The sequence below is a fragment of the Trachypithecus francoisi genome, unplaced genomic scaffold (genome assembly GCF_009764315.1).
Source record: "Trachypithecus francoisi isolate TF-2019V2 unplaced genomic scaffold, Tfra_2.0 Lachesis_group5, whole genome shotgun sequence".
In the NCBI taxonomy this organism is placed as follows: Eukaryota; Metazoa; Chordata; class Mammalia; order Primates; family Cercopithecidae; genus Trachypithecus; species Trachypithecus francoisi.
The window spans coordinates 126688294-126714680 of record NW_022681470.1 but is presented as its reverse complement, the minus strand read 5'-3'; the positions used below and the strand labels follow the sequence as shown (position 1 = coordinate 126714680).

The 26387-nt window shown below is 41.7% G+C and overlaps 1 protein-coding gene and 1 long non-coding RNA gene across 5 annotated transcripts in view; one reads left to right on the top strand and one right to left on the bottom strand.

Moving 5' to 3' along the window:
- Nucleotides 1–20302, bottom strand: part of LOC117076556 — a 222821-nt gene extending 202519 nt beyond the window's left edge. The window contains exon 1 of the long non-coding RNA XR_004434405.1: nt 20194–20302. This is a non-coding gene — a long non-coding RNA (uncharacterized LOC117076556). The remainder of the gene's footprint in view (nt 1–20193) is intronic.
- Nucleotides 20262–26387, top strand: part of SLC44A3 (solute carrier family 44 member 3) — a 78414-nt gene continuing 72288 nt past the window's right edge. The window contains exons 1-3 of one of the 4 annotated variants that reach the window (XM_033200198.1): nt 20262–20684; nt 21147–21254; nt 24755–24897. In XM_033200198.1, the coding sequence (XP_033056089.1) occupies nt 20658–20684; nt 21147–21254; nt 24755–24897 (278 nt within the window). In that variant the 5' untranslated portion in view covers nt 20262–20657. Of the gene's footprint in view, nt 20685–20810; nt 20916–21146; nt 21255–24754; nt 24898–26387 lie in introns of those variants that run through there. The other 3 variants (XM_033200196.1, XM_033200197.1, XM_033200200.1) reach the window with 3 other exon arrangements.

Below are 26387 nucleotides of genomic sequence, written 5' to 3'. Positions count from 1 at the left end.
GTTACTGTATTACAACTGACGTGTTATCAAACTACTCTCTATTACAACTGACCCTGTTATCTAATTCCATTGGAATTGGCATCATAAATTGGTATACTTCTTTAAGAAATCACCGGTAATATGGTTTAATTTATGTGCAGCCAAGTTCCAAAAAGGATTTGAAGCAGTTTACAAAAGCAAACACAGTTAAGTAATTTGGTTAAGTGGAAAAATCAAGGTAAAAGGGAAAAATAAGAAAAGAAACAACTAGCATTTATTGAATACTTATTGCGTATTAGCACTGCGTTAAATTCATCCTATATAATTTCATTTAATTCCTGCAGCAAAGAGGTAAATATTATTATGCCCATTTTATAGATAAGAATATGGAGAACTAGGCCAGGTGTGGTGGCTCATGCCGGTAATCCCAGCACTTTGGGAGGCCAAGGCCGGCAGATCACCTGAGGTCAGGAGTTCAAGACCAGCCTGGCCAACATGGTGAAACCCCGTCTCTACTAAAAATACAAAAATTAGCTTGGTATGGTGGCGGGTGCCTGTAGTCCAGCTACCTGGGAAGCTGAGGCAGGAGAATCGCTTGAATCAAGGAGGTGGAGGTTGCAGTGAGCCAAGATCACGTCACTGTACTCCAGCCTAGGTGATGCAGCGAGACTCTGTCTCAAAGAAAAGAAAAAGAAAAAAAAGAAAAAGAAAATGGAGGCCTAGAAAGTTAGTAACTTGCTAAAATTCACAAAACTAGTAAGAGACAAATCAGATACTCAAAGTCTGGAATTTGAGCTCTCAGCCATTGTACTACACTTCATATGGGGACGTATAGAAGTACATTTATTAGCACTAAGCCAAAATAAGACTCCACTTTCCAGTGATCTATGCAGTGCGAGAGGAAAATGTAAAGATTTGTGGTATTCATATGTTAAACACAAACCAATTTATTTTGGGTGTGAGCATGCTATTTCATTGCACTCTCTCCAACATTTGGATCATTTTATTTTTAATATGTATATGGTACTTAAGACATTTAAGTCAGTGAATGCTATATCACTGTTGTTTTCATTTTAATAGCAGGAGTTGTACATTTTTCATATGCTAATTTATGCACGTCTTCCTTTGTAAATTGGCCAACATTTTTGCCCATTTTGCTGTTGTTTTCCCCTAAAAAAATTTTTAGGGGAAAAATTTGCCCATTTTGCTGTTGTTTTCCCCTAAAATTTTTTATGATCCTAACTTAGAATAAAGATACAAGGTTTGTAGAAACTATTTGCAGTAGATACAACAATTCCTAGTTTTGAATTCCTGTCATTTTACATTCATTTATGTCTGTAGTCAAGTGTTTTCCAATATGATTTTCTATTACTTGAAAACTTGGTCCTTCATCTTCTAGAAACTTGACAAATAGTAAAAGCTACATCTGTGAAGTTTTTCTATGATACAATGTCTGTTTAATTCTCATTCATCAGGAATGTATTTCAAGCCATGATGTGAATTGAGAACCTATACACTTTCTTTTTATTATTACCGTTTATTATTTTATTCATTTATTTATGTGTAGCTTTGTTCCAACAAGAATTAATTTTATTTATTCATTATTATTTATGTAGTCTTTCTCTCTGTAACACGTAGTGAATTCTTGCACAGTGTATGTAATATGCAGTATCTTTAGGCCACTCAGTGTGCTCCAGAGAAGTCATCCTTCTGTCACTGTAACCCTATCACGTGTGCTGAAAATACAAGTACTCCCATAATGACCCAGTCTCCTTTTGAATTTGATAAATTGCCTGAATATACACTTAAGTAAATTTTAAGAATACTTTGCCAAGCCTTCTACCCCACAAAATAATCCCAGTGGATTTAGTTTGACATAGCATTAAGTGTAAAAATTAACTTTGAAACAAGTCCCATCTTCACAATGTTTTCCTTTCTTGACATGATGGGCCTTCTGTTTATTCCAGCCTTCTTTTGCGTTGCTCATTAAAATTTGTGGCTTTATTTCTATCTGTTACATTTGTTTCCCATTCTGCTCCCACTTTAGTTTCACTTTGTATCTTCCCATTTCCTTACAGAATGAACAGCCACACATAATGCAATAGGACTTTTATTTAGGGTAGATGAGAAATCCTAAATCAGTTTTCATTTTACTAAACAATTAGTTAACAGAAGCATTGCCTAAGAGGCCCGTGCTCTACCTAGAAGGGCAGAGTTCTCCAAGTCATTTGTTTTATCCGGTTAATAACCACTTGAGAGCCCTGTGCTCTCTTTCAAGTTACTTGGCTCCATCTTCTGGTTTGAATTTTGAGTACTTGGAGTAAGGGCATTTGAAAGTTGCCAGAGCAGGGCTGAGACTGGGGTGAGGTAAGCTGGGCATCTAGGGTCCAGATTTAAGGAAGCGTCTGCTCTCAGGTCCCCTGATGCCTTGTCCATCTTACCTGGTCCCAGCCTGCCCCAGGGAACCGGCTGCTGTGAGCCAGCTGGCATCTGGCAAGCGGTTGGGAGAGGGAGCCACTGTTTCCCCCAGAGCTCTGCCCTGGGGCTGCACAATGGGAGTTGCTGTCACCGTCCACTTGGCCCAGCCTGGCTAATGGGCCCCACTCTTGCTTCCTAGGTCATTTTTGTGTTTGGGTAGCAAGAGGCATCTACAGGCTAGAACAGACTGACAGCCTGACACCATCTAAATGCTCTTACAGAATCCATGAAGTCAAACCATTTCCATTTGAGAAGTACTTTGTCTGAACTGTGTTATTGGTCCATGGGTCATGACCTCCCTCTGGCCTATGCCACCCTAACTGCCCTTAACTGTCCAGAACCACCACCATCCCTGCCCTTGAAGCCTGCTCTGAAAGGCTTCAAGCACAAGAGCTTGTTTTTTAAAAATCCAAGAAGAGCTGAATATGAGCAGATGAAAGCAGCTATAATAAAAAGCATTATTATAAAACCTATATGGGAGGGGGGTTTAGATAGATGTGATGGTTGATTCTACAGTCTTTCCATACTGTTCAAATGCAGAGAGTAAAATATTTTTGGTTTCATGCTATTTATACTTAGTAGTGTTCCAATATCTTTAATTTGTGAGTATTAAAAACATTCTTTAGTTTTATTTTTTTGAAATGAATACTCAGTAAATCTTCCAAAGATGTAGAGGAGGGTTGGGTAAGAGAAATTTATTTAACTGTCTTAGTTAACAAAATGAGGGATATTCTCATTAGTTAGAAATGGCTCTAAAAACAGAATCTAAGACTATAAAATTTAGAATGAGAGACAAAAGGAAAAAGAAAAGAAAAGCAAGGTTGAGGAGCAAATAAGAGGGAAGAGAACATCGGAAAGCAGAAATGTGGCAGGAGCAGTGAGAGGCCCACACACAATAAGACCCTGGGACAGATTTGAGGCAGCAGGCAGGGCTGGGACATTCAGTGTGGGGCAAACAGGCCTGCCCACCACCATCCCACACAAACTGCTCACAATAATCCTCAAAATTAGCACTTAGTACAATCATTTTTGTTACTAATAATGACTGTATGCTCTTGAGAAAGTTGAGGCACACATAGTCCCCCCACTTAAAGCAGCCATACCGATCTATTTCACTATAATGTTATTTGCCTCTGAAATCATATGTTGTAAAAGTAAACAGACATATCAACCCATAAAAGACACGGTGGTTTACATTCTTCATGCTCCAAGTGCCGCTGTAAGCCCTGTGACAACAGCTGCACTTCTTGGCAGTGAGCATGAACTCACATCTGTCAGTGCTGTCAGCCATGGAGCCCTCTCCTGTCCCGTCCTGAGACGATATCCAACACTTTCCATGGTTTACCCCACCATGGCCTTGTTGCCCGTCATTTAATTTGTGTCCTAGAAAACAACTGTGCCTGGATCAGCCCTCTACACATACAAGCTTTCTGTGAAGGGTGCTCCCATGGTCATCCAGTCAAACTGGATTAGGGCCCAACCTAACCACTCCATTTTAACTTAGTTACCTCTTTACAGGCCCCGTTTCCTTTTCTGCTTTCCCTCACTCAGAACAGAAAAAGACAGCATTGTTGTGAGACAGAGTAGCGATGGGACTTGACCTCCCTCCCCCATGCCCCACCAAGGACCTTTACCGCAAGCTGATCCGTCTATGGGGATCCCAATCAGACCCTCCAGACCTTGCATCTTAAATCTGAGGTACTAGGGGTTAGGACTTCAACATGTGAATTTGGGGGGACATAATTCAGCCCATAACAAATGTGAACTTTTAAAAAGTTAACCTTGGTTATCTAGAACTCTTCTTGCTCACTAATCTAGAATCTCATTTTCGGACAGCCTCACACAATGGAGTTGGCACTTCTTCCCTGGCATCGTTGTCATGCCAGACCCGTTCATGACTGTGGTAGAAGCTCCTGCAGGTGCAACAACTTGTGAAAGATGCACAACACGGGGGGGCAGGGAGCAGAAAGGACAAAAAGAGCCAGAGCTGCCTGATTGTTTCGTTTTCCCACTATCCAATAAGCAAATTAATATTACCATATCTGCAGCACTAGTCTATAGGAATTCATATTCTAGGTCAGAGTTACTGCTTTTTTGTGTTCCTATAAATGATATATACAACTTGTTTCAGGCAGATTCTGTGCCCTGCCTTTAGAGATCTTAATCTAGTGTGGGTGGGCCCAGGATCTGCCTGTTTCAGAAACGCCCCAGGAGATTCTGCCTTGGGATCCACACTGCTAGCAGTGATAAAGCAGTGCCATCTGGGCTGTGCACCAAACAAGGGCCCAAGACCCACAGCTCCCAAGTCAATCAGCTGAGGGACTTTGAGTCAAATCAGCTGATGCATTGAGTTGCACAAGTACATTCTCCTAATTTGCTACAAATTAAACAGGTCTGTTTCCTATTTCATCGTTAACCTAGGCTTTTAAAATTTATGTAACACTAGCTATGGGTTTTTGAACCTATAACCAAACCAGCGGTGACTCCCGCCTATAATCCCAGCACTTTGGGAGGCCAAGGCAGGCAGATCACTTGAGGTCAGGAGTTCGAGACCAGCATGGCCAACATGGTAAAACCCTGTCTCTACCAAAAACACAAAAATTAGCTAAGCATGGTGGCACATGCCTGTAATCCCAGCTACTTGGGAGGCTGAGGCAGGAGAATCACTTGAACCCAGGAGGCAGGGGTTGCAGTGAGTTGAGATTGTGCCACTGCACTTCAGCCTTGGTGACAGAGCAAGAGTCTGTCTCAAAAAATAATAATAATAACCAAACCAATAAGTTGGTTTGGGGCCAAGTTATGGGGTAGGAAAACAATAACAATTTTCCAAATTAGCCATTGTTATCACCATTTTAAAGATGAGGAAACGGAAGCTTACAGAGAATAAATAATTTTCCCAAGATCACACAGTTGGCAACTGTCTGAACCTAGTTTCAAACCCTGAGTCAGCCCAACTCCAAAGGTCCAGTGATTTCCAGACAACTAAATAATGCACCATTTAAAATTCTTCAGTAAGAACTTGTAGTCAGTGCTTTTAGTCTATACAGGGTATCAATTTGTTCCAGGCAAGGCTAAGATGCATAACAATATTGAATGTCCTTCATTTTAAGACAATTGTAAGATTTAATGAGGACGTCAATTTAATAATAGCTTTGGGGGAGCATAAAACACCACAATAAATATATATGTTCAATATAAATGCCTCACTATTTGGAAATATTAAATGCAAAAAATAAAACATAAAGATGGTTGGCTGGGTACAGTGGCTCACACCTGTAATCCCAGAGCTTTGGGAGGCCAAGGCAGGAGGACTGCTTGAGCCCAAGAGTTCAAGAACAGCCTGGGCAACATAGCAAGACCACTTTTCTACAAAAAATAAAATTAAAAAATTAGCTGACCATGGTGGTGCACACCTGTAGTCCTAGATACTCAGGAAGTTGAGGCAGGAGGTGTACTTGAGCCAGGAGTTCAAAGGTACAGTGAGCTATGATCACACCACTGCACTCTAGCCTAGGCAACAGAGCAAGTCCTTGTCTCAAAAAAATAATTAATTAAAATAAAGATGAGAGAAAATACCTTAGAATCAATGAAGAAAAGCACACAATTTGTCTTGTTTGACAACACAGCCGCTGGCCTGCAGTGCCATCTGCTGTAACGAAATGGCAACTACAGTAGCCCTCAATGCCAGGGTTTTACCAGGGCAGGAGGCTTAATAACCTCTTCATTACCCAGGTGTCTCAGAGTGCCAGTGTCCAAGTCACGGATATGGAATAAAGGGAGAGATAAACAAAAGTAAAAGATAAGAGGAGGAAAAATAAATAAGATAGAAGAGAAAAATAAAAATAAAATAGGGAGGTGGTGTCATTATCTGTGTCATTAGGAGACTACCTCTTATTACCTATCAGGTATTTTGCACATTTTATCTACAACCTATTTTGTCAATCTGTCTTACCAGGGGCTTGCCTTTTTTATTTTTCCAGTCTTTTCAAAGAATAAGCTTTTATTTTTATTAATCATCTGTACTGTGTTTTTGTTTTCTATTTCACTCATTTCTGCTAGCGTTTCTTCCCTCTAATTACTTTGGATGATTAGTTTCTATGCATATGCCATGTGATTTTAAATCCTAGAATTTCAGAGCTGGAAGGAGATGGAGAAAAACCTGGCTCTCTCCTCTCCTTTTACAAAGAGGCCCAGAGAGAGAGGAAATTTGCCATATGTCCTACAGCTGGCGCCTCGTTTCCACACAGATGAGTAATTGCTCCTCTTCCATTCATACCATGTTCCCCTCCTCCCTCTTCTTTCCCTCCGTCCTTTCCTTTTCTGCTTTCCCTCACTCGAAGAGAAAAAGATAGCATTGTTGTGAGACAGTGTAGGGATGGGACTGGGCCTCCCTGCCCCGTGCCCCCACCAAGGACCTTTACTGCAAGCTGGTGGGGACCCCAATCAGATCATTCAGACCTTGCACCATAAATCTTGCTCAAGGCGCCATACCCACGGATTGGGGGACCTTGAAGAAGCTAAAACAAGCAGCTCCCACCATGAGTCCTACTCAAGGGAGTTAACGCCATCTCCTGCAGGCCCACAAGGCCAGAAGAATGGAGTAATCCTTAACCTTAGCTTCATTGTGATACGAAAAATCACACCCGGGGTGAAGATTGAACATGCTAATGAGACATGTGACACGTGAAGAAGCATGTTATGAACTGCACAGGAGCTAAAAGTTCCCCACCTCTACAGGCCTAAACATCACTTTCCCGCCATGGCCCCTTTAAAACTGCCTCTCTAACTCCTCCAGGGCCAGCCAGACTCTCTCTCTCAAGCCTTGTTTAGGAAAACTCTCTTGGCCTCAGGTCAATTTCTATTGCATTAAAAGCCCAAGAACCCATGGTTGGTAACAGTTGGACTGATAAAATTCAGGATAAATAGGCAAACCTCCCCCTTAAAAGGTCTAAATTTAAAATCATAGGGCATCAAATTTTGTACATTTGTGCTGGATGTTAGCGGTTTTCCTGTTTTTACAACACTACACATGTACTCCAAATAGACAGGTTACCAAATGCAAACACATTTTAGAAAACAAAATTCAACCTGCCTTTTAGAAGCTTATACTTGTATCTATTAAAAATGCTGATATTCGGCTGGGCGCGGTGGCTCACGCCTGTAATCCCAGCACTTTGGGAGGCTGAGGCAGGCAGATCACTAGGTCAGGAGATTGAGACCATCCTGGCCAACGTGGTGAAACCCCATCTCTACTAAAATACAAAAAAATTAGCCAGGCATGGTGGTGCATGCCGGTAGTCCCAGCTACTCGGGAGGCTGAGGCAGGGGAATCATTTGAACCCGGGAGGTGGAGATTGCAGTGAGTCAAGATTGTGCCACCGCACTCCAACCTGGGGACAGAGCGAGACTCCATCTCAAAAAAAAAAAAATTGTTGATATTTATTTCAGATATTTGGCAAAAAACAAAAATAGATGGTATCTTGGCAATCAAAATGTAAACGTAGGCCAGGTGTGGTGGCTCAGGCCTATAATCCCAGCAACTTGGGAGGCTGAGGTGGGTGGATCACAAGGTCAGGAGTTCAAGATCAGCTTGGCCAACGTGGTGATACCATCTCTAGTAAAAATACAAAATTAGCCGGATATGCTGGTGGGCACCTGTAATCCCAGCTACTCAGGAGACTGAGGCAGGAGAATCGCTTGAACCCGGGAGGTGGAGGTTGCAGTGAGCCAAGATTGTGCCACTGCACTCCAGACTGGGCGACAGAGCGAGACTCCGTCTCAAAAAAAGAAAAAAAATGCAAATGTAGTTTTACATTTCCAGTTAAACAAATGAGCATTGCAGGTCATAAATTTTACTGAATGTTGTAGTAAACTGGCTCTAGAAAGGTTAAAAAGAGGTTGCTGTTTGACCTGTGGGCCCCTGCCCTGCCTTTCATGACACTGCTCTCACTGCTCTCAGCCTTCAGAAGCCCTGGTGGCCTTGCAGTGTAGCTCTCTTCCTCTAAAAACCTGTGATAAGAATCTGGCATTAGTCATTTATATCTTATTATGAATTTATTACTCAAATGCTCTCTCCCAGGGCTATTTGTATTTTAATTTTTCTTCAATGTGTGTTAAAGACACATTTTAGACACATGAAGACAGCATTTTAGATACATTAATCAGGTAGGGTAGGCATGCTAGAGGAGGGCTTTTCAAATGCCTTGACAATCATTCCACCCACTCTACATAAGACCCTGCATATTTCAAAGCAAATTAAGTTGCCCATGTCCTCAAAAAATGTAGTCTTTAACAGCACTTCCCAAAACTGCTGTTTGTTTTGTTTTTTGTTATGCCAGTGTTAATACTTGGTACACACACACACACACACATACACACACACACGGGTACTTTGGTCAAATCTCTAGTATACTGATGAACACTGCAATAAATGGGACACAGAACAATATTTCTAAACTATATCTAACCACAGGATATTTTCTTCAAGTAGCGCCTCCAGGTCTAATGTTCCTCAGAACACACAAGAGAGACCAGGTCATAATCTCCCTTCCGTTCAGTCTCCAATACCATAAAAGAATAATTCTAAATGTCTTCCTGCTAGAACTCTTATTACTCATTAAAAGATATAGAAAGAAGAAAATGGTCTCTCAAGACTGGAACTCAGAGTGTCTCAGAGTGCCAGTAAGTGCTTCAGCAAGAGGTATCCCAGACACAGGTAGAAATACTTAGTGAAGGTAAGTAGGAAATTTCTTGAGATTGTTCATAGGAGGGCTCTGCCCTGCACAAATGCAGAAATGTAGGAGACGATAGATGTGATTAACATACAAACACCACTAATATCCAACTAAATGGAAATGGTGAAACAAAAGACAACAAATTAGACCAACCAGTCCCCAGCAGTTCATACATCTTATCTTCAATAGAATCCAAGGACTTAGCAGTCTGACTGTTCTGTCCTTCTATACTATGGTCAGAAAGTCTATGGTTAGATTGTTTGGTTTAGTCTATAAAGAACTAACCTCAATTTTATTTTATTTTATTTTATTTGTTTAAACTCAAAAAAAAAAAAGAGAGAGAGAGACAGGGTCTTGCTCTGCTGCCCAGGCTGGTCTTGCATTCCTGGCCTTAAGCAATCCTCCCTCTCAGCCTCCCACAAGGCTGGTATTATAGGCATTAGCCACTGAACCTGGCCTTTTTTTTTAAACTTTTATTTTAGATTGAGGGGGCACATGTGCAGGTTTGTCACCTGGGTATATTACATGATGCTGAGGTTTGAGGTACAAATTACCCCATTATTCAGGTAATAAGCATAATAACCAAAGTTTTCTAATCCTTGCTCTCCTCATTCACTCCCCCAGTCATCCCCAGTTTCTATTGTTTCTTTATGTCCATGAGTTCCAAATGTTTAGCCAACCTCAACTTTAAAACCACACATGAAAAAAACACTGTAGAGTTAAAAAGTTCCAAATGACTCCCTACCATACAGCATCATTTTTTGTAATATGCCCTAAAAAACAAACTAAATTATGTTATTTAAGGAGTGAAATAATCTAAAATAATAAGTATGTTTAAGCAGGCCGGGTGCAGTGGCTCACGCCTGTAATCCCAGCACTTTGGGAGGCCAAGGTGGGCAGATCACCTGAGGTCAGGAGTTTGAAACCAGCCTAGCCAACACAGCAAAACCCCATCTCTACTAAAAATACAAAAATTAGTTCGGCATAGTGGCGCGTGCCTGTAATCCCAGCTACTCAGGAGGCTGAGGCAGGAGAATCGCTTGAACCTGGGAGGCAGAGGTTGCAGTGAGCCGAGATCGCACCACTGCACTCCAGCCCGGGTGACAGAGTGAGACTCTATTTCAAAAAAAAATAAAAAATAAAAAGGATGTTTAAGCAAGGGGATAAACAAAACTCAGAGCAGCGGTTACCTCTGAGATTGAAAAGCATACCTCTGAGATTGAAACATACAGTTTTTATTATGCAATGTTTGATATATACAAAAGAATATACTAACATAAATAATATAATGTGACATATATAATCTTTTCTAACTAAAAAAAAAAAAAAATTTAACCAAACTGAAAGTCCCTCAGGGCTAAAGGAGAGACTGAGTTCCAAGGAATACATTTAAGAAGGGATGCTGGTGGCTATACTGTTCTCTCACCTCACCTCCCCATAAGAATTTCCCTGCTGGGGCTGGGCATGGTGGCTCACACCTGTAATCCCAGCACTTTGGGGGATCAAAGCGGGTGGATCATCTGAGGTCAGGAGTTTGAGACCAGCCTGGCCAACATAACAAACCCCATCTCTACTAAAAATACAAAAATTAGCCAGATGTGGTGGTGCACGCCTGTAATCCCAGCTACTTGGGAGCAAAACTCCATCTCAAAAATAATAATAATAATAATTTTCCTGTTGGAATCTTGCTGCCCCCACCAAGCCTACCCTTGCTCCCTGCTCTTCAGAGGTATAAGGGGAACACAAGCCCCTCTCATTCCAGTCCTCTGAGCACAACCAAGACAGGGTAGCATTTTCTAAAAACTGTTTTACAAAGTGAGCAAATGAGAAACATACAATCATAGAAAGGCAAACAGCTTCTTAATGTGGCATGCTGGGCCCTAATGGCTGCCCTCCTTCTCCCCCTCATGTTCATCCTCCAGTGATACTACATGGCTGGGGGTCCCCTGCTACTCCATGCACCTAGCCCTTTAGCCATGCTGTTTCTTCTGCCTGGGAAGCCCTTCCCACCTTTCTCTGTCTTGCCATTTCTTGTTCATCTTGCACCATTCAACTCAGGCCCCCTCTCCCAGGAAGGCTTCCTGGAACCATGGAACTGGGCAAAGAACCCGCATCAGCCTGCCTCATCATTAACCCTCAACCAAGCTTGAACTCGCTGGAGTGGGCAAATATTCCTTCTTGGTGTTTGTGCCCCTTGAGTTGGCCCCAGTCCTGGCACAAAGCAAGTGCTGAGTCAATCCCTGTCAAATGAAGACAGGCTAAAATTAATCAAGGTTCCCCCAGAGACTAGATTCCTAATCCAAAGATTTCAAGGAGAAAAGAAGGACTTCTGAGGCTGAAAATTCCTCATCCTGAAATGACCAGGATCCAGATTTAAAGAGCTGGGAGTCCTTCGCACACACACCTTGCTTGGTTCCCTTCCCCCCACCTCCCTCCCTATCTCTTAGTCAAATGCTCCCCAATACCTCCTTATCTATCCAGTACATCTTGGGCCATTTCTGGACCAACTACAAAGACCCAAGACCTCTTGCATCCTTCATCTCATCTCTGGCTTCCAGTCTGAGGGATGAGCCCCATGGCTGACAGGAAAGGCAAGATGGGGAAGGATCTGGTCCTTCTGAGGCAGTGATCCTGCACCCACTGGAGCCTCTGATAACTGACTCTTGTAAGGTGAGCCCCTTCTTAGTCTGGGAAGAGAAACTGCTCTATCAGAGTCTAACATCATGGTATTTTATCCAGAGGGCATCAGGCCCAAAGCATGGTGGGAACTCAGCCACAGGAGCTGATGAGGAGGGGAAGGAAAAGTGGGATGAAGGGTGGGAAGTCTGGCCTTTCTTAGGTGCTGGCCCCAAAGTAGTGTCAATAAGATACACAGGCTGAAGCTTAGGTCAAGCTTCAGTCTGCATCTGGGAAACCTGCCCCAAAGAAGTAATAGTCATACACTTTGAAACCAAAGCAGGCAACCTGAGTGGCCCTAACTATATCTTTGTGTGACCAGATTGGGACAGAAGCAAGATCCCAGCATCTTCAGAGAGCATCTAGAAGTTTAAAAAAGAGGTGCCAAAGGCCTTTGGAAGAGATGCAGATTAGAATATAAGACAAACATGAAAATCATGAGAAAGTTAGGAACAGATGGACAGGAGGGGAATGTGAGGTATGGAATGAAGAAACACACAGAGAAGAGGAAAAATTGTTAAGGCCAACGTGCTACAGAAGCTCTAGGGGCCTGCATGGGGTTGGAGTGAAGAGACTGAGGGTGGGAAACTGTGCGAGCTTGGCACCTTAGCTGGGCCAACAGATCTGGAAATACAATGATCCCAAGGCTAAGCAATGATGTTGCCTCAGTGAGGAATAGAGAGGGTCAGGCATGAGTGCCCAAGTTGTGGGGGGCAGAGGGGAGTAAAAAAAGGCAGAAACAAAAGAAACAAGGTAGGTATGTTCAAGAGCAGGTGCATCCATACATAAGTGTTAAGCGTGTCTACTTCCCAAGTGGAAGCTCAGGAGGTGGCATGCATTGTCGTCATCTGTGGGAGTTCAGTCAGGGTGGTGGGAAAAATTGTAGAGGAAAATTTATAAAGAGAGTTATAGAAAATAAATACAAACCTTCTTGGAAGGCTGGGGGGGTTGCATAGCTTCAGTAACAGATTTGGCTGAAGGCAGCCTAATCCTCTTTACCTTCATTTGATAGCAAATAACCAGGGAATGTGGGAAGTTTATCTAAATAGCTTGTTTACTCATGTGGTCTTAAGACCAAACTCTGATCAACCTCAGTTGCATAACTGCTCTCTGCTTGGGGGGTCGTCAATGTTAATTACCCTCTACTGGTGTTTACTCAAGACCTTTGTCATTTAATCTGTACTAAATAAATGCGAATTTTGCCAGCTTATGGGGCAATGCTCCAGACTCATAACAGAGCCCCTCAGCTGGACTGACAGGCAAAATATCTGTGTTAGTGTATGTCTCTCATCCGTCCGTCGCTGGGTCAGGGTCTGCAGGTCGGTCCCTACAGTCATCGTGTGTGTGTGTGTATGTGTGTGTGTAAACTTTGAAAAATAACAAAAGTAGAGAAAATAGTTTAATGAATCCCCAGCAATTTAATGAAGTTTAATGAACTTCAGCAATTATCAGTGGATAGTCAATCTTCTTTCCCCATACCTCCAACCATTCTCCTTTGCCCTGGATTTTTTAAAAAGCAAATCCCAGAGAGCATATCATTTTTGGTATGTAAATCTAAAAGATAAAGACTCCCTTTTTTTAGACTTAGCCCCAGTGCCATCATCAGACCCCCAAATTCTTTAATATAAATTAGTTAATATCATCAAACATCCAATCAGTGCTTACATTTCCCACAGTGTCCTCTAAATGATCTTTCATTTCTTCATTTGGTTTAATCTGGATCTAAACAATATCCACACATTGTAATTAGTTAAAATATTTGTTTATTTTAATCTATAGGTTTTCCACAACCTCTTTTCTTTCTTGTTATCTTTTTGCTGTTGTGCTGGAGGTTGTTGTCAAAACATAATGTCAGTATCATCTTTCCCATTCTTGATTTTGCCAGTGGCATTCCTGGGATGTCATTTGACTTGTTCCTCTATTTCCTATATTTGTTGTTAAGTTGGTAGTCAGATTCCATTGGATTTTTCTGGCATGACAAATTTCACAGGAAGCAATATGTTCTTCCCTGGGAGGAGGCTGATGGCTGCCTGTCCCTCTTTCACAATGTTTGGAAAACTGTGATATCTTAATTATTTTATTCCTTCTGCTTCTATAAGCCACAATAAGTCTATTAAGAGAAACCTCCCTCATCAATTATTTGATTACCCTTAAGTTCATATAAGAGAGGCAGAATATGTGTTTGATTCTTTCCCTTTAAGTTTTTGAAATGAGTTGGTCCCTAGAATTTTCTAGAGGCAATCATTAAGGATTTATTTTTATTTAGTATTATTGAGAACTTACGAACATAGACATATTCAATGTATTTCAAGGATGGGATATTTATAAGGGTTTTAGGGTCTGGCATAAGATGGGTTTTTCAAGGCAAGGATGCTGATTTAATTGGCCAGTTTGTTACATAGTAAGTTGAGAACTGGTGGGCACAATGAAGGGTAGGGAGTTGAAGTGATTTTTGAAGGGCACAGTTGTGTGGTAACCCAGTTGAGTGATCTACATATTATCCTGATGACAGCTATTATCCAATTGTCGGCCTATTGCTCTAATAGATTTTTAGGGAATTCCTAAAACTGGATCTTTTTAAAGCAAATAATAAATTTATTTGAAATGACATCTTAGTTCACAAGTGTAATAACTATTCTTTCTTCCTTTTGTTTTTCTCCAGTACAATCTTTATTTGGTTTTGGTATTAGGTTGATGCTGGCCTCATAAAATGACCTGAGCAACTTTTGCTCTATTTCTATTTCTGGAGCAACTTGTGTATTATAGAAATTAACTGTTTTTTTTTTTTTTTTTTTTTTTTTTTTTTGAGATGGAGTCTCGCTCTGCCGCCCAGGCTGGAGTGCAGTGGCCGGGTCTCAGCTCACTGCAAGCTCCGCCTCCTGGGTTTACGCCATTCTCCTGCCTCAGCCTCCCAAGCAGCTGGGACTACAGGCGCCCGCCATGTCGCCCGGCTAGTTTTTTTGTATTTTTTAGTAGAGACGGGGTTTCACCATGTTAGCCAGGATGGTCTCGATCTCCTGACCTCGTGATCCGCCCGTCTCGGCCTCCCAAAGTGCTGGGATTACAGGCTTGAGCCACCGCGCCCGGCCAGAAATTAACTGTTTCTTAAAGGTCCCTTAAAAGCCTCTAGATCTGAGTTGGGGTGGGGCGAGTTTAGGAGAGATATTTAACTGCCATTTCAATTTACTAAACACTTAGTGGTTTATTCAAATTCTCTATTTCTTCTTATACCAATTGCTGCATTTTATATTTTTAGGAACATATCCATTTTATCTAGGTTTACATATATTAGGGTTCATAACACTTTTTAAATGTTTTAATATCTTTTGTTATTTCCTTCATTATTCTGTCTTATTTTGAGTCTTTTCTCTTTTTTCCTGATCAGTCTTGCCAAAGTTTGGTCTTCTTAATCTTTTCCATGGGACTGACTTCCGTTTTGTACATCTTCTCTACTTTTCTCTGTCACGGATTTCTGCCCATATCGCCTTTCTTCTTGTTTCACTGTGTATGCCATTGCTTATTGTGTTGAATGCTTAGCTACTTTATTTTTAACCTTTTGTTTCCTGATGGATATAACCATACATTTCCATCTAACTGGCACTTTAGCTGTGTCTCAATTTGACATGTAGAATTTTTATTAACCTTCAATTTTAAATATTTCTTAATTTCCTTTATGACTCAAGGATGTTATCTAGTAAGATGCTATTTAGTTTCCAAATGAGGTTTGGGGTATTTTTTTTGGTTTCTGTTTGTTTGTGGGTTTTTGTTTGTTTTTTGCTATTCTGCTGATATGGTTTGGGTCTGTGTCTCCACCCAAATTTCATGTCAAATTATAATCCCCAGTATTGAAAGCTGGGCTTGGTGGGAGGTGATTGGATCATAAGGGTCGAGTTCTCATGAATGGGTTAGCACCATCCCCTCAGTGCTGTTCTCTTAATAGTGAGTTATTGTGGGATCTGGTTGTTTAAAACTGTGTTGCACCTCCCCCATGTCTCTCTCCTGCTTCCGTCATGTGAGACATGCCTGCTTCCTCTTTGCCTTCCACCATGATTGTAAGTTTCCTGAGGTCTCCCCAAAAGCAGAAGCCACTAAACTTCCTGTATAGTGTGCAGAACCGTGAGCCAATTAAAACTCTTTTCTTTATAAATTACCCAGTCTCGGGTATTTCTTTATAGTAATGCAAGAATGAACTAATACATCTGCTGTATTATTTGTTGTACATGAAAAATTGTCACATATGTAGTGACTTAAAACAACACACATTTATTATCTTATAGTTTCTGTTGGTAAGGAGTCTGGGCACAGTCTAACTGGGTTCTCTTTCTTTTTTAACGTCATGTACTCATGGGAAGGACTTTCCATCACATTTATCATTTTTTTGGTGTATTAGGGGTCTCCAGAGAAGCAGAACCAATAGGATGGATGGATGATAGACAGATAGATAGATAGATAGACAGACAGACAGACAGACAGATAGATAGATAGACAGATAGATATTATAAAGAGATTTATTAAAGTGAATTGACTCTCAAGGGATTATGGAGGCTGGCAAGTCCAAAATCTCCAAAACCAGTGTTCCAATTTAAGTCCAAAGCCTAGAAGCTGTTGCAGAACCAGGAAATGTCAATGTTCCAGTTCAAGTCCAAAGACCAGTAGGATGCTGTAGACAGCCAATATCCCAGTTCCAAGGCCATCAGGCAGAATAATCTTCTTACAAGGGGGATGGAGTCAGCCTTTTGTTCTATTCAGGCCTTCAACTGATTGGATGAGGCACACACATTAGGGAGGGAAAGCTGCTTTACTCAGTCCACCAATTTAAATGCTAATCTCATCCAGAAACACACTCACAGAAATATCCAGAATAATGTTTGACCAAATATCTGGATACCCTATGACTCACCTATTCAAAATGATACATAAAATTAACCATCATAATTGGTTGGAAGGTACAGACCCCATCCATAGCCAAAGAAGGGAACTACATAAGGGTGTAAACACCAGGAGGTGGAAATCACAGGGACCTTAAAATCTGTCCACCACACATATCGTTATTCATTACTTCTAATTTTACTGTACTGTGAAATTTATTGAGCCTTCCTTTAAGATCTAATACACGGTTTGTTTTTACTTTACTGTTTCACATGTACCTGAAAAGAGAAAGAACATGTATTCACTGTTTGATGGAAATATATATGAGTTGTAAATATCTAATGGCTCAAGTTTATTAATTAAATTGTCCAGACCTTGCATATTTGTTTTCTGTGTGTACGTGTGTTGGGAGAGGAGAGAGAAAGTATCTACTATCTACTTGATCTATTGGCTACTGAGAGGAGCTAGTTAGAAATCTCCAACTACAATTCTGATTTATCTGTTTCTGCCTAAACTTCTGTTAGCTGCTGCTTAATAAATATTAAAGTTGTATTGCTGGGCACATTTATGACCTCCCTTATGAACTTCCTGTCTTAACTTTTATTTTGTCAGGTTTTAAAATTACTACATGAGCTTTCTTTGGTTCATGTTTGCACTGTATCCTTTTCAAGCCTTTTAACCTTTTAGTGTCTATTTGTTTTAAACAAGTTTCTTGTAGAAAACATATTGCTGAATCCCTTGTTCTCATTCAATTTGAAAGACTGTTTTTTTTAATTGGTTAGTTTAAGCCACTTACATTTATTGTAATTGCTGCTCTATTTAGGAGGCAGCATGGAATAGCTCTAAGTACGGTTCTAAGTATGGGTTCTAGATCCAGACCACTTGGGTTCAGGCCTTGGTTCTGCCACTTTCTAGCAAGTTAATTAATCTCAGTTTCTTCATCTATAAAATGAGGATGATGAAAGTAATAGTACTTTCCTCATAAGGTTATTATGAGGATCAAATAAGAAATACCCAGAAAAGTATCTGGAATATATTAGGTGCCCTGAAAGTAAAAGTTATTATTAGTAATTTTATTTCTGCTATCGAATTTCATATATTCTAATTATTGCACTTTATTTTAATTCCTTTTTCCTCTGCTCTCTTGCCTTTCATTCGATAATATTTTCTTCCACTGCTTTAAAATTTATATGTTTTATTCTTTTTTAATGGTAGTTACCCTTAAGACCTACATTCACAAATATTTATCCTTATTGATTTATTAAAGTTAACAGTTTTTTTCATCTTCCTCCCATATGGTAGTAATTTAACCCAGTACTACTCTAAGTACTCTAAGTAGTACTGGGTTACTTATCCATTCCAGGATGAGATTTGAGCCTGAATGTAAATCAACACACAGCTTCCTTCATTGAGAAAGTTTTGCTATGGAAGTGTCAGTTGAATCAAAGAGTTTGCTTATAACATAGCTGATATGCATTCTGGTACAAGCTCCTTATCTCTTTGAGAACCATTAATTTTTTGTGAACCACAAAATTTGAATGGCATTATTTTAGATCCACTATCCTGTCATTTTGGCCTCTCATTCCTGAGCCCCACACCCCTCAAAATGTTGATATTGTCTATAATTTCAGGTTTGAGAAATTATACATATATTGTTCTTTGTTTCTAGACTTTTGAAAAGAGTTTTTATAAGTCAGGTTTAATGAAATATAGTTTGCATACAATAAAATTCACCTTTTCTAGTGTACAGTTCTACAGATTTTGACAAATAGATACCATTGGGTCATCAGTACCATTCTCAAGATAATGGAATATTTCTATCACTTCAAAAAGTTTCTTCAGATTCCCTTCACCCCCAGCACCTGACAACCGTTGATCTATTTTCTGCCTTCTCCAGAATGTCACATAAATGGAATCACAGAGTAGCTTATTATATCTGGCTTTTTTTCACTTAACATGCATTTGAGATCATCCATGTTTTTGTATATGTCAGAAGTTTGTTCCTTCTTAATGCTTAATTATATTTCATTGTATGGATGCATCACAGTTATGCATAGCCACCCACCAGTTTCTGGACACTTGGGTGGTTCCTGGCCTTTTTTCTAACACAACAATAAATTCATCCTAAATATTTGGCCACTCTCATGTTTTATCTATTGTATCATCTCCTTAATTTGTTTATCTTCTTGTTTGATTACTTCCTCCAAGAATGTCATTCAAATGAATCTTCCATAAGAATATTTGTATTATTAATACATTCTCACATTCTAATGACAATATGGCTTAACAGAACGTAAGTTCAAAGTTATGCTTTTAAATATTTACACATAGAAATATTTCACTTGAGATAAACCTTTTCAATCTGAAGGTTTTTTTCTACCTTGAAATTTATCTCCATTATATCTTCAAATATTTCCTCCTCTCCGTTTTTATATTTCTTCCTTTCTATTCTAGTTTTATCCTCGGTATAAGCTAGAAAATTTACAAATAAGCTAACTTGTTTATTAAAACTTTTTCTACTGCCTCTGGAGGGTTGCTGAAAGTGCTCTTCCAATTACTAATTTATCGTCAGCTGCATCTTTTAGACTATTGCACATTACTAATATGTAGCATCAATATTCATTCTAATTAATATTTTTATGCATAATGTCTCTGTTTTAGTTTCATATTTTTTCCTGATTCATATTGCTAATATCATAACTCATTTTAAATAAATTTATCATGCTTATTTAAAAATCTTGGTCCATCTGCTCTACTGATCAGTTTCAGATGGGGTATGTTATTCAGCTGTGATCTTTTAACAGTAGTTGCACTCCTCCAGTGTCGAATTCTTTGTCCTGTGAATTCATGTTACCCTGGGGTTTCACCAACTCTGTCTGATAAACAAGGAAGGCCCAGTGAGTTTGGAGTGGGAGAGTGGTGTGAGCCCAGAAGGAAATCCCTGGCACTGTCTGTCACTCCCAGTTTTTGCCACTTTCCCAGATCTTTCCTCCAGTCAGGTTTCTACCCTTAGAGAGAAGCAGCACCTAAAGGAAGCAATTAACCTAGCAACCCTGAGGTGGCAGGGGGAAGGTAGAGGCTCGATTGGGAGGAGGTGGGGGGAGGTCAGTCTGCAGTATTTTTGGTTTTCGTTTTTTCAATTCCTCACCCCAACAGTGCTTTTGTGCTGGTCTGATATTACCTGGAAAACTACCCCACCAGTTGCTTCGGTTGGACACTACCATTTCAATTGTTAAGGCAGGCAATGATTGTCCTAAGGCAAGGTGGGAGAGAGTAAACCACCTCAAGAGCGCCGGTCTCCTGGAGTGTCTGGGTTCGACTCCTGCTTCCACAGCTTACTGTGTCTCCTTGAACAAATTGCATCACCGCTGGCTGTGCCTCAGTTTCCCTCCTCCGTAGATTAGGAATAAACAATAGCAGTGAGAACAGAATCCGGCACACAGTGAATGCTGCTTACCTGTTTGCTATGTAGAATACACGATTGCTCGGCCCTCAGGAAGGGTCTGCTGAGACTTTCTACTTCCTGCTCAGAGCAGAGGCCGACCACCCCCCCAAGGTCGTGGCGGCGCAGGCTCAGCTTCAGTCTTCAAAGTGCATATCCTGGGAGCCGCTGCCGCGAGGTGGTTGAGGCAACAGGGCAGGGAAGCGTCTCAGCCTTTTCCTCCCACCAGAGCAGGACCCCAGCTGACAGCGGGTGAGCTGGGCAGAAACCCCTGCCGGGAAGAGGCGGACCCAGTGGACCGCGGCGCCCGCAGTCGCCGGACCAGGCGCAGAGGCGAACGGGAGGCGGCGCTGCGCCCTGCCCGCCCCTCCCCGGCCCGGCCCCGGCTTCAGCCCCAGCCCCGGCTCGCGGGCGCTGAGTCTCCGCGTACCGGAGGCGGCGGAGGCTCCCACTCACCGGCCCCAGCTGGCCAGCGCACGATGCACTGCCTGGGCGCCGAGTACCTGGTAAGCGCCCACAAGGTCGGCCCTCGGGGGAGGGTCGGGTCCCCCTCCTGCACTCACCTGCCCCGCCGGACGCTTCCGCCTTTCCAGCGCCTCGGGGATCCCGCCCCCGCTTAGTACCTTGGGGCCACCTGGCGGGGAGGACCCTGGACCCTGCTCCAGGGCCGGGGTGGAGGCTGGGGAGACGCGGGCCGCGGGGCGCAAACTTGGGGCCGCCCTCAGGTGCACCTCCAGGTAAGCACTTGTCGGCAGGGGGCTCAACATTCGCTCCGCACAGGGCAGGTGTTTCAAAAGGCTGCGTAAAAGAGCTTCAGGTGGCCACGTAAAAAATAATAATAATAATAATTTTAAAAATTTAGAAAAAGATTGGTTACTTTGACCACTCTTCGAGTAGATTTGGGTTCGGTTTCCAGGTTGAGTCCACTTGTTTATCTTCTTTTTCTCAACTCTCCCTTTTTCTGGAAGGTTTCTGCAGAAGGAGCCCCTAGGCAAAGGGAGTGGCGACCCCAGATTTATAGGAAATGCACAGATACGGCATGGTTATTCCTGTTCTTTCTCTTTTGGACTGGTTTGGTAAGTGTGGGTGCTTGGGAGGAAAGAGGCCAGAGTGTGTGTGGCGCGTCTGGAAATAACTCTGTCCCAAATGTAAATCGTAGTTGGCGCTGCAGTGAGAGACTTCTGCCATTAACCCACAATAAACATCAGTTAGTACTCGGGATAATTCTTGTCCTAGACTCGCTAGAAAGGCTGTCTTTTTGCTACAGGCCATTTTCTAAGGGCTGACTCCATTAGGAAATGGGAATTAACAGTTTGCAACGTGATTGCTATTTAGTAAGGCCAATGTGTCTCCTCTTACTATCCGAACTTACTAAACAGAAGTTCTTTTACCACCTACCACACCCCCAAATCAAATATTCCTAAGCTTTTGGTGCACCTTTAACAAAAGAAAAGCCAGGGTAAGCCTAGCAATAAATTGCATTTCCTTTAGCTGAACATCACACACGCACGCACACACACACACACACACACACACACAAGATATGTTGTGTTTAGCAGCCAATACTGTTAACCATAGCTAACAAGGAATGATTTTTCCTACTCTAGTTTCCACGTATGTATGATTGCTGGTAAACCCCATCAGGCTGTGCAGTTATAATCCTGAGTCTGTTGGAAGTACTGATTTTAGAGTTGTAGGTAACAGCAGAAAAGGTCTCACCCGACGTTTTCAAAGGCCACTTTCACGAAATCATCCATGCCAGGCTAAGGCATGCTATTTGCTGCATGGTAAATGATTAATTTATAGAGCAGGGTAATAACTACCAGATAGTAATTACCTTTGTAGAAAAGAATTCCATCTGAACAGGCCCTAAAATGTCATGTTTGTTCTTCTTTCCAAGTAAGAAAGGCATTTGTTCACTTGTTGACTTCAGGCATTTGTTCACTTGTGATCCGTTTCACCTAGACAGGTTTGGTTACAGGCACAGTGGAAGGTTAGGTCTGAAACACATAATCAGACTTTTTGCTGCTTGTGTTGGAACTCTCCTCTAGGAGCTGGGAGAGACAGTGCACCTACAATACCTTCTGCCTAACTTCACAGATGGTTGGTGTTTTTATCTGAGACTGCTGTTGTATAAACGCAGGCAGCGACTGGCCTGCCTTGTGCCTGGCAGCTTTGACCTCAAGCTGTTATTGTGATTTAATGATCTGCCTTAGCCCCGCCACAGCTTCAACCTAGGACCTCACTACCAAACTCTCAGCCCAGCAGCTGAGATTCCTGGAGAAAGGCTTTGTAGATGACCTATCACAGCCTGAAGAATTGTGAACCATCTGAGAGGTGGCACGGAGCTGGAAACTGCTTTAAAGTTACATTTCATTTGTAAAATAAGTCTGAAGTTTTTAATATGTCCAAGTTCTCATTACGGCTTTCTGTTTTAAGAGTCAGAGTCCTTTCTTAGCTCCCTGGCTTTTAGTATCTTTTGCAACATTTTTTAGTTGGAGGTATTTAAAGCAGAGCAAGGAGTGTTTTGTTTTAGGGTTTTGTTTTGTTTTTTTCCTGTCTCCATTGCTCAGCTTTCAGGTCTTGTGACAGATGTCATGACTGGTGATATGCCCAACAGGATTATTATTGATGGTGCTGCCCTGAGTTAGGACTGGACAAAGGCTTGGGGGAAGGAGCCAAGATTATAAGCAGAGATGGTTCTTGCAAATGCAGCACCAGCCTGTGTTTATATTTGCATTAAACACAAGGAACAAAGTCTCAAAGTGTGGACTGTCTCTGCCTCTACTTACCCCTCCAGTATCCTCTCCCACCCTGCCTTTTCCTATTCAGCCCTCAGGATTCCATTTTCCTGATTTTGCAGGCACGGTTGACAGTGACCACCTTGGTGGCCCCACTAGACCAGTGTACACACCTCCTATATCACCTCTCATATAGAATCACAATTGCATGTTTGAAATTAGGACAATGAAAGTTTATAGTAGTAGTTTTTTGGAAGGCTGAGGCAGGAAGATCCCTTGAAGCCAGGAGTTCAAGACCAGCCTGGGCGATAAAGCGAGACCCTGTCTCTACAAAACATAAAAATAAAAAATAATAATCATAAAGTTGTAGTTTTATTAGCAGGGACTCAGGAATACTCAAAAACCACTCCCACCTCTCCTACCCAGAAAAACTTTCCATTCTTCAACACAGGTTTCCAAAGGAAAGAATGATGGTACATGGAAAACATCACTTTGTTATTAGATTACTGGTGAGCTGGGCAGAAGCACATGACCCCTTTCCTCCCTCTAAGTCCAGACACAGTCAAGACCTTACTACACTCCAACTCGAAAGGATGGGACAAGCATGTCAAGGCGCAGTCAGCTTGCCGTGCCAGCCACATTGGCAAACAGAGTCACACCTACTCCACAGCCTTTAGGTAAAGGGTGAGTGACACACACTACTAGCAAAGGTGACCCATTCATTCTAGAATCTCACCAGTTAGACTTAGGAGGATCTTGGAGAGTGGGGAAGGACAGGGAGCCTCCTTCCCCAGGAGGTCTGCAGCCCGTAAGTCCTGCTTGCCTTCTAGGGTGGGTTCTTGGAGGGCAAGGAGTAGGTTCTGGTCATTCCTGTGTCTCCCAGTAACGAAATCTCAAGCACACACTGGGCACTTGAAGAATGTTTGTTATTTTGATTTCTAAATTAGTAATAAATGCAGAATATCTAGAAGGTATTTGAATTTAGCACAATGTACCTTTGCAGCATAAGGTATCAATACTATATATTAATGAATGGTGTATTATATCTGCTCTCCTGGAATGAACTTGTCAATATAGAGTATTAAATGGTATCCTATATATTGTATACAGTAGTGAGAAATTTACTAAGTTTGCATTATGGGAAGATACATATTCAATCTTGGCAGAGAGCCTGTCAGTTTAATGGCACAGTTTTGAACTGAAATTTCAAATATTCCACATTCACTATGAGACTGGATAGAAATGATGATAGATTGCAAGATGTTCTTATCCAACAGAATTCCTGTGGTTCTTTATTTTGTACATCTTAAGCAGTTATTCCAAAACACTATTTGCAGATTTGTGAACAGTATTTTGACACATATCAACTGTGTTGCTTCTGCAGAATCCCCTAAAAGTAAGAAGAGAAAAAAACAAAAATTAGTGGGGGGGAAAAAAAAAACCTCAGGGAAAGAATTAGCATAGCCCTGAAGCACTTAAATAAAGCAAGAACCTCAAGGGAAGAAAAATTGAGTTGTACCAGTCAAGTTAGACCAAAAAGAAAAATGATAGACTCTTAAGGAAAAGTGTAAAAAGCACAAAGAGGTAAGAAAATGGAGAGAAATCTGTTTCAGTGGATTAGATTCTCTCTCTACCTAAAATTACAAATAGCAGAAAAGCAGGATGCTAATAGACTGGAGTTGTTGACCCTTGCTGACAGGCTGTGATGCTGGAGAGCTCCTCGTTCCACCAGGCTCCATTTTATATCAGCATCTGCAGGGGTGTGGGGCACTGTGTGCTCAGCCCTTTGGCCAGGCTCTCATATGCCCCTGGTTTTATGCCCCCGGTTTTTCCAGGTGTTTATCATGGGCTACTCGGTGGTGGCTGGAGCCGTGGGGAGACTCCTCTTCGGCTATGACAGCTTTGGCAACGTGTGTGGCAAGAAGAACTCCCCCGTGGAAGGGGCCCCTCTTTCAGGGCAGGACATGACCCTAAAAAAGTAAGTATCTAAGTAAGTCCCCAGTCTGTAAGGAGCTGAACCTCAAAACTTTGTATAAATTCATCACTTAGAGCCTGGAAACTGTTCCCATTCAAAACTCTGTCAGCCTATTTCATAAAAAGGAAGGTTGTGTGTATAGTACAAGTAAGAGTACAAGTTTTAGAATTAGCAGTCCTAAGTTCAAATTCAGCCCATGCTACTTTTCAGCTGTGTGATCTTGGGCAGAATACTTAACCTCTCAAAGCCTAGTTTGCATCTCTCTAAACTAGTTATTATACCTGCCTCACAAGGTTGTTTTAAGGATCCATGAGACACTGCATGAGCTAAGGTGTAATAAACGTTAATTGCTGCTATTATTCTCCATAAGGAATTAGAATCATGTTACCAATCGTATATGTTTGAACCCTACATCATCCACACATTGTTTCTATGTGGAAACACCTGAATGCCACCTGGAACGCTGGGGACCTGTGTCCCACTCCTGCCCCAGCTATGGCACTACGGGGTTGCATTCTTCCCCGCACCCCGCTACCCCAGCTCCCACAGGGAAACAGAAAGGGGAGAGAAGAGATGGGAATCCTCTGGAGGGGAGAGAAATCCCCGACCATGACCTTCTAAGATGGAGACTGCCTTGTAAGAATTTTTAAGATTTTAGCTCTTGCTTCACATGATGGAACAAAAAATGATTTTTTATTTATTTTTACTTTTTATTTTTTTGAGACAGAGTCTGTCGCCTAGGAACAAAAAAATGATTTTTTATTTATTTGTACTTTTTATTTTTTTGAGACAGAGTCTGTCACCTGGGTTGGAGTTCAGTGGTGTGATCTCGGCTCATTGCAACCTCTGCTTCCCGGGTTCAAGCGATTCTCTTGCCTCAGCCTCCCAAGTAACTGGGACTACAGGTGCCCGCCACCATGCCTGGCTAATTTTTGTATTTTTAGTAGAGATGGCGTTTCACTGTGTTAGCCAGGATGGTCTCCATCCCCTGACCTTGTGATCTTCCCACCTCGGCCTCCCAAAGTGCTGGGATTACAGCTGTGAGCCACCACACCCAGCCAAAAAAAGGATTTTTAAGACTCAATAATAAAAGTCGCTCCTAGAAGAGAAATCCTAAGGATCAAAATAAATCCTGAATATAAGTTTGGAGTCACCAAATACAAATCTCAGACTAGGCCTCTTATCCTCCTGTGTGTGCCTCCTAAGGGGGCTCTTGCTATTTCTGGACACGGACTGATGAGGGGGCATTTTCTCCTGCACTTGTAGAGCCACTTACAAAGAAGACAGGAGGAGGAAGGGCAACTTAGATGCCCATGTGCTCCCTTTTCACATTGTGTTCATAATGCAGTGTTGAGAAACAGTCATTCCTGGTTGAAGTGAGTATACATTCCATTATTCTCAAAAGCCAAAAGGTAGAAGCAACTCAAGTGTCCATCAATGGTTGCATGGATAATCAAAATGTGATATGTACATTACAATGAATTATTAAAAAG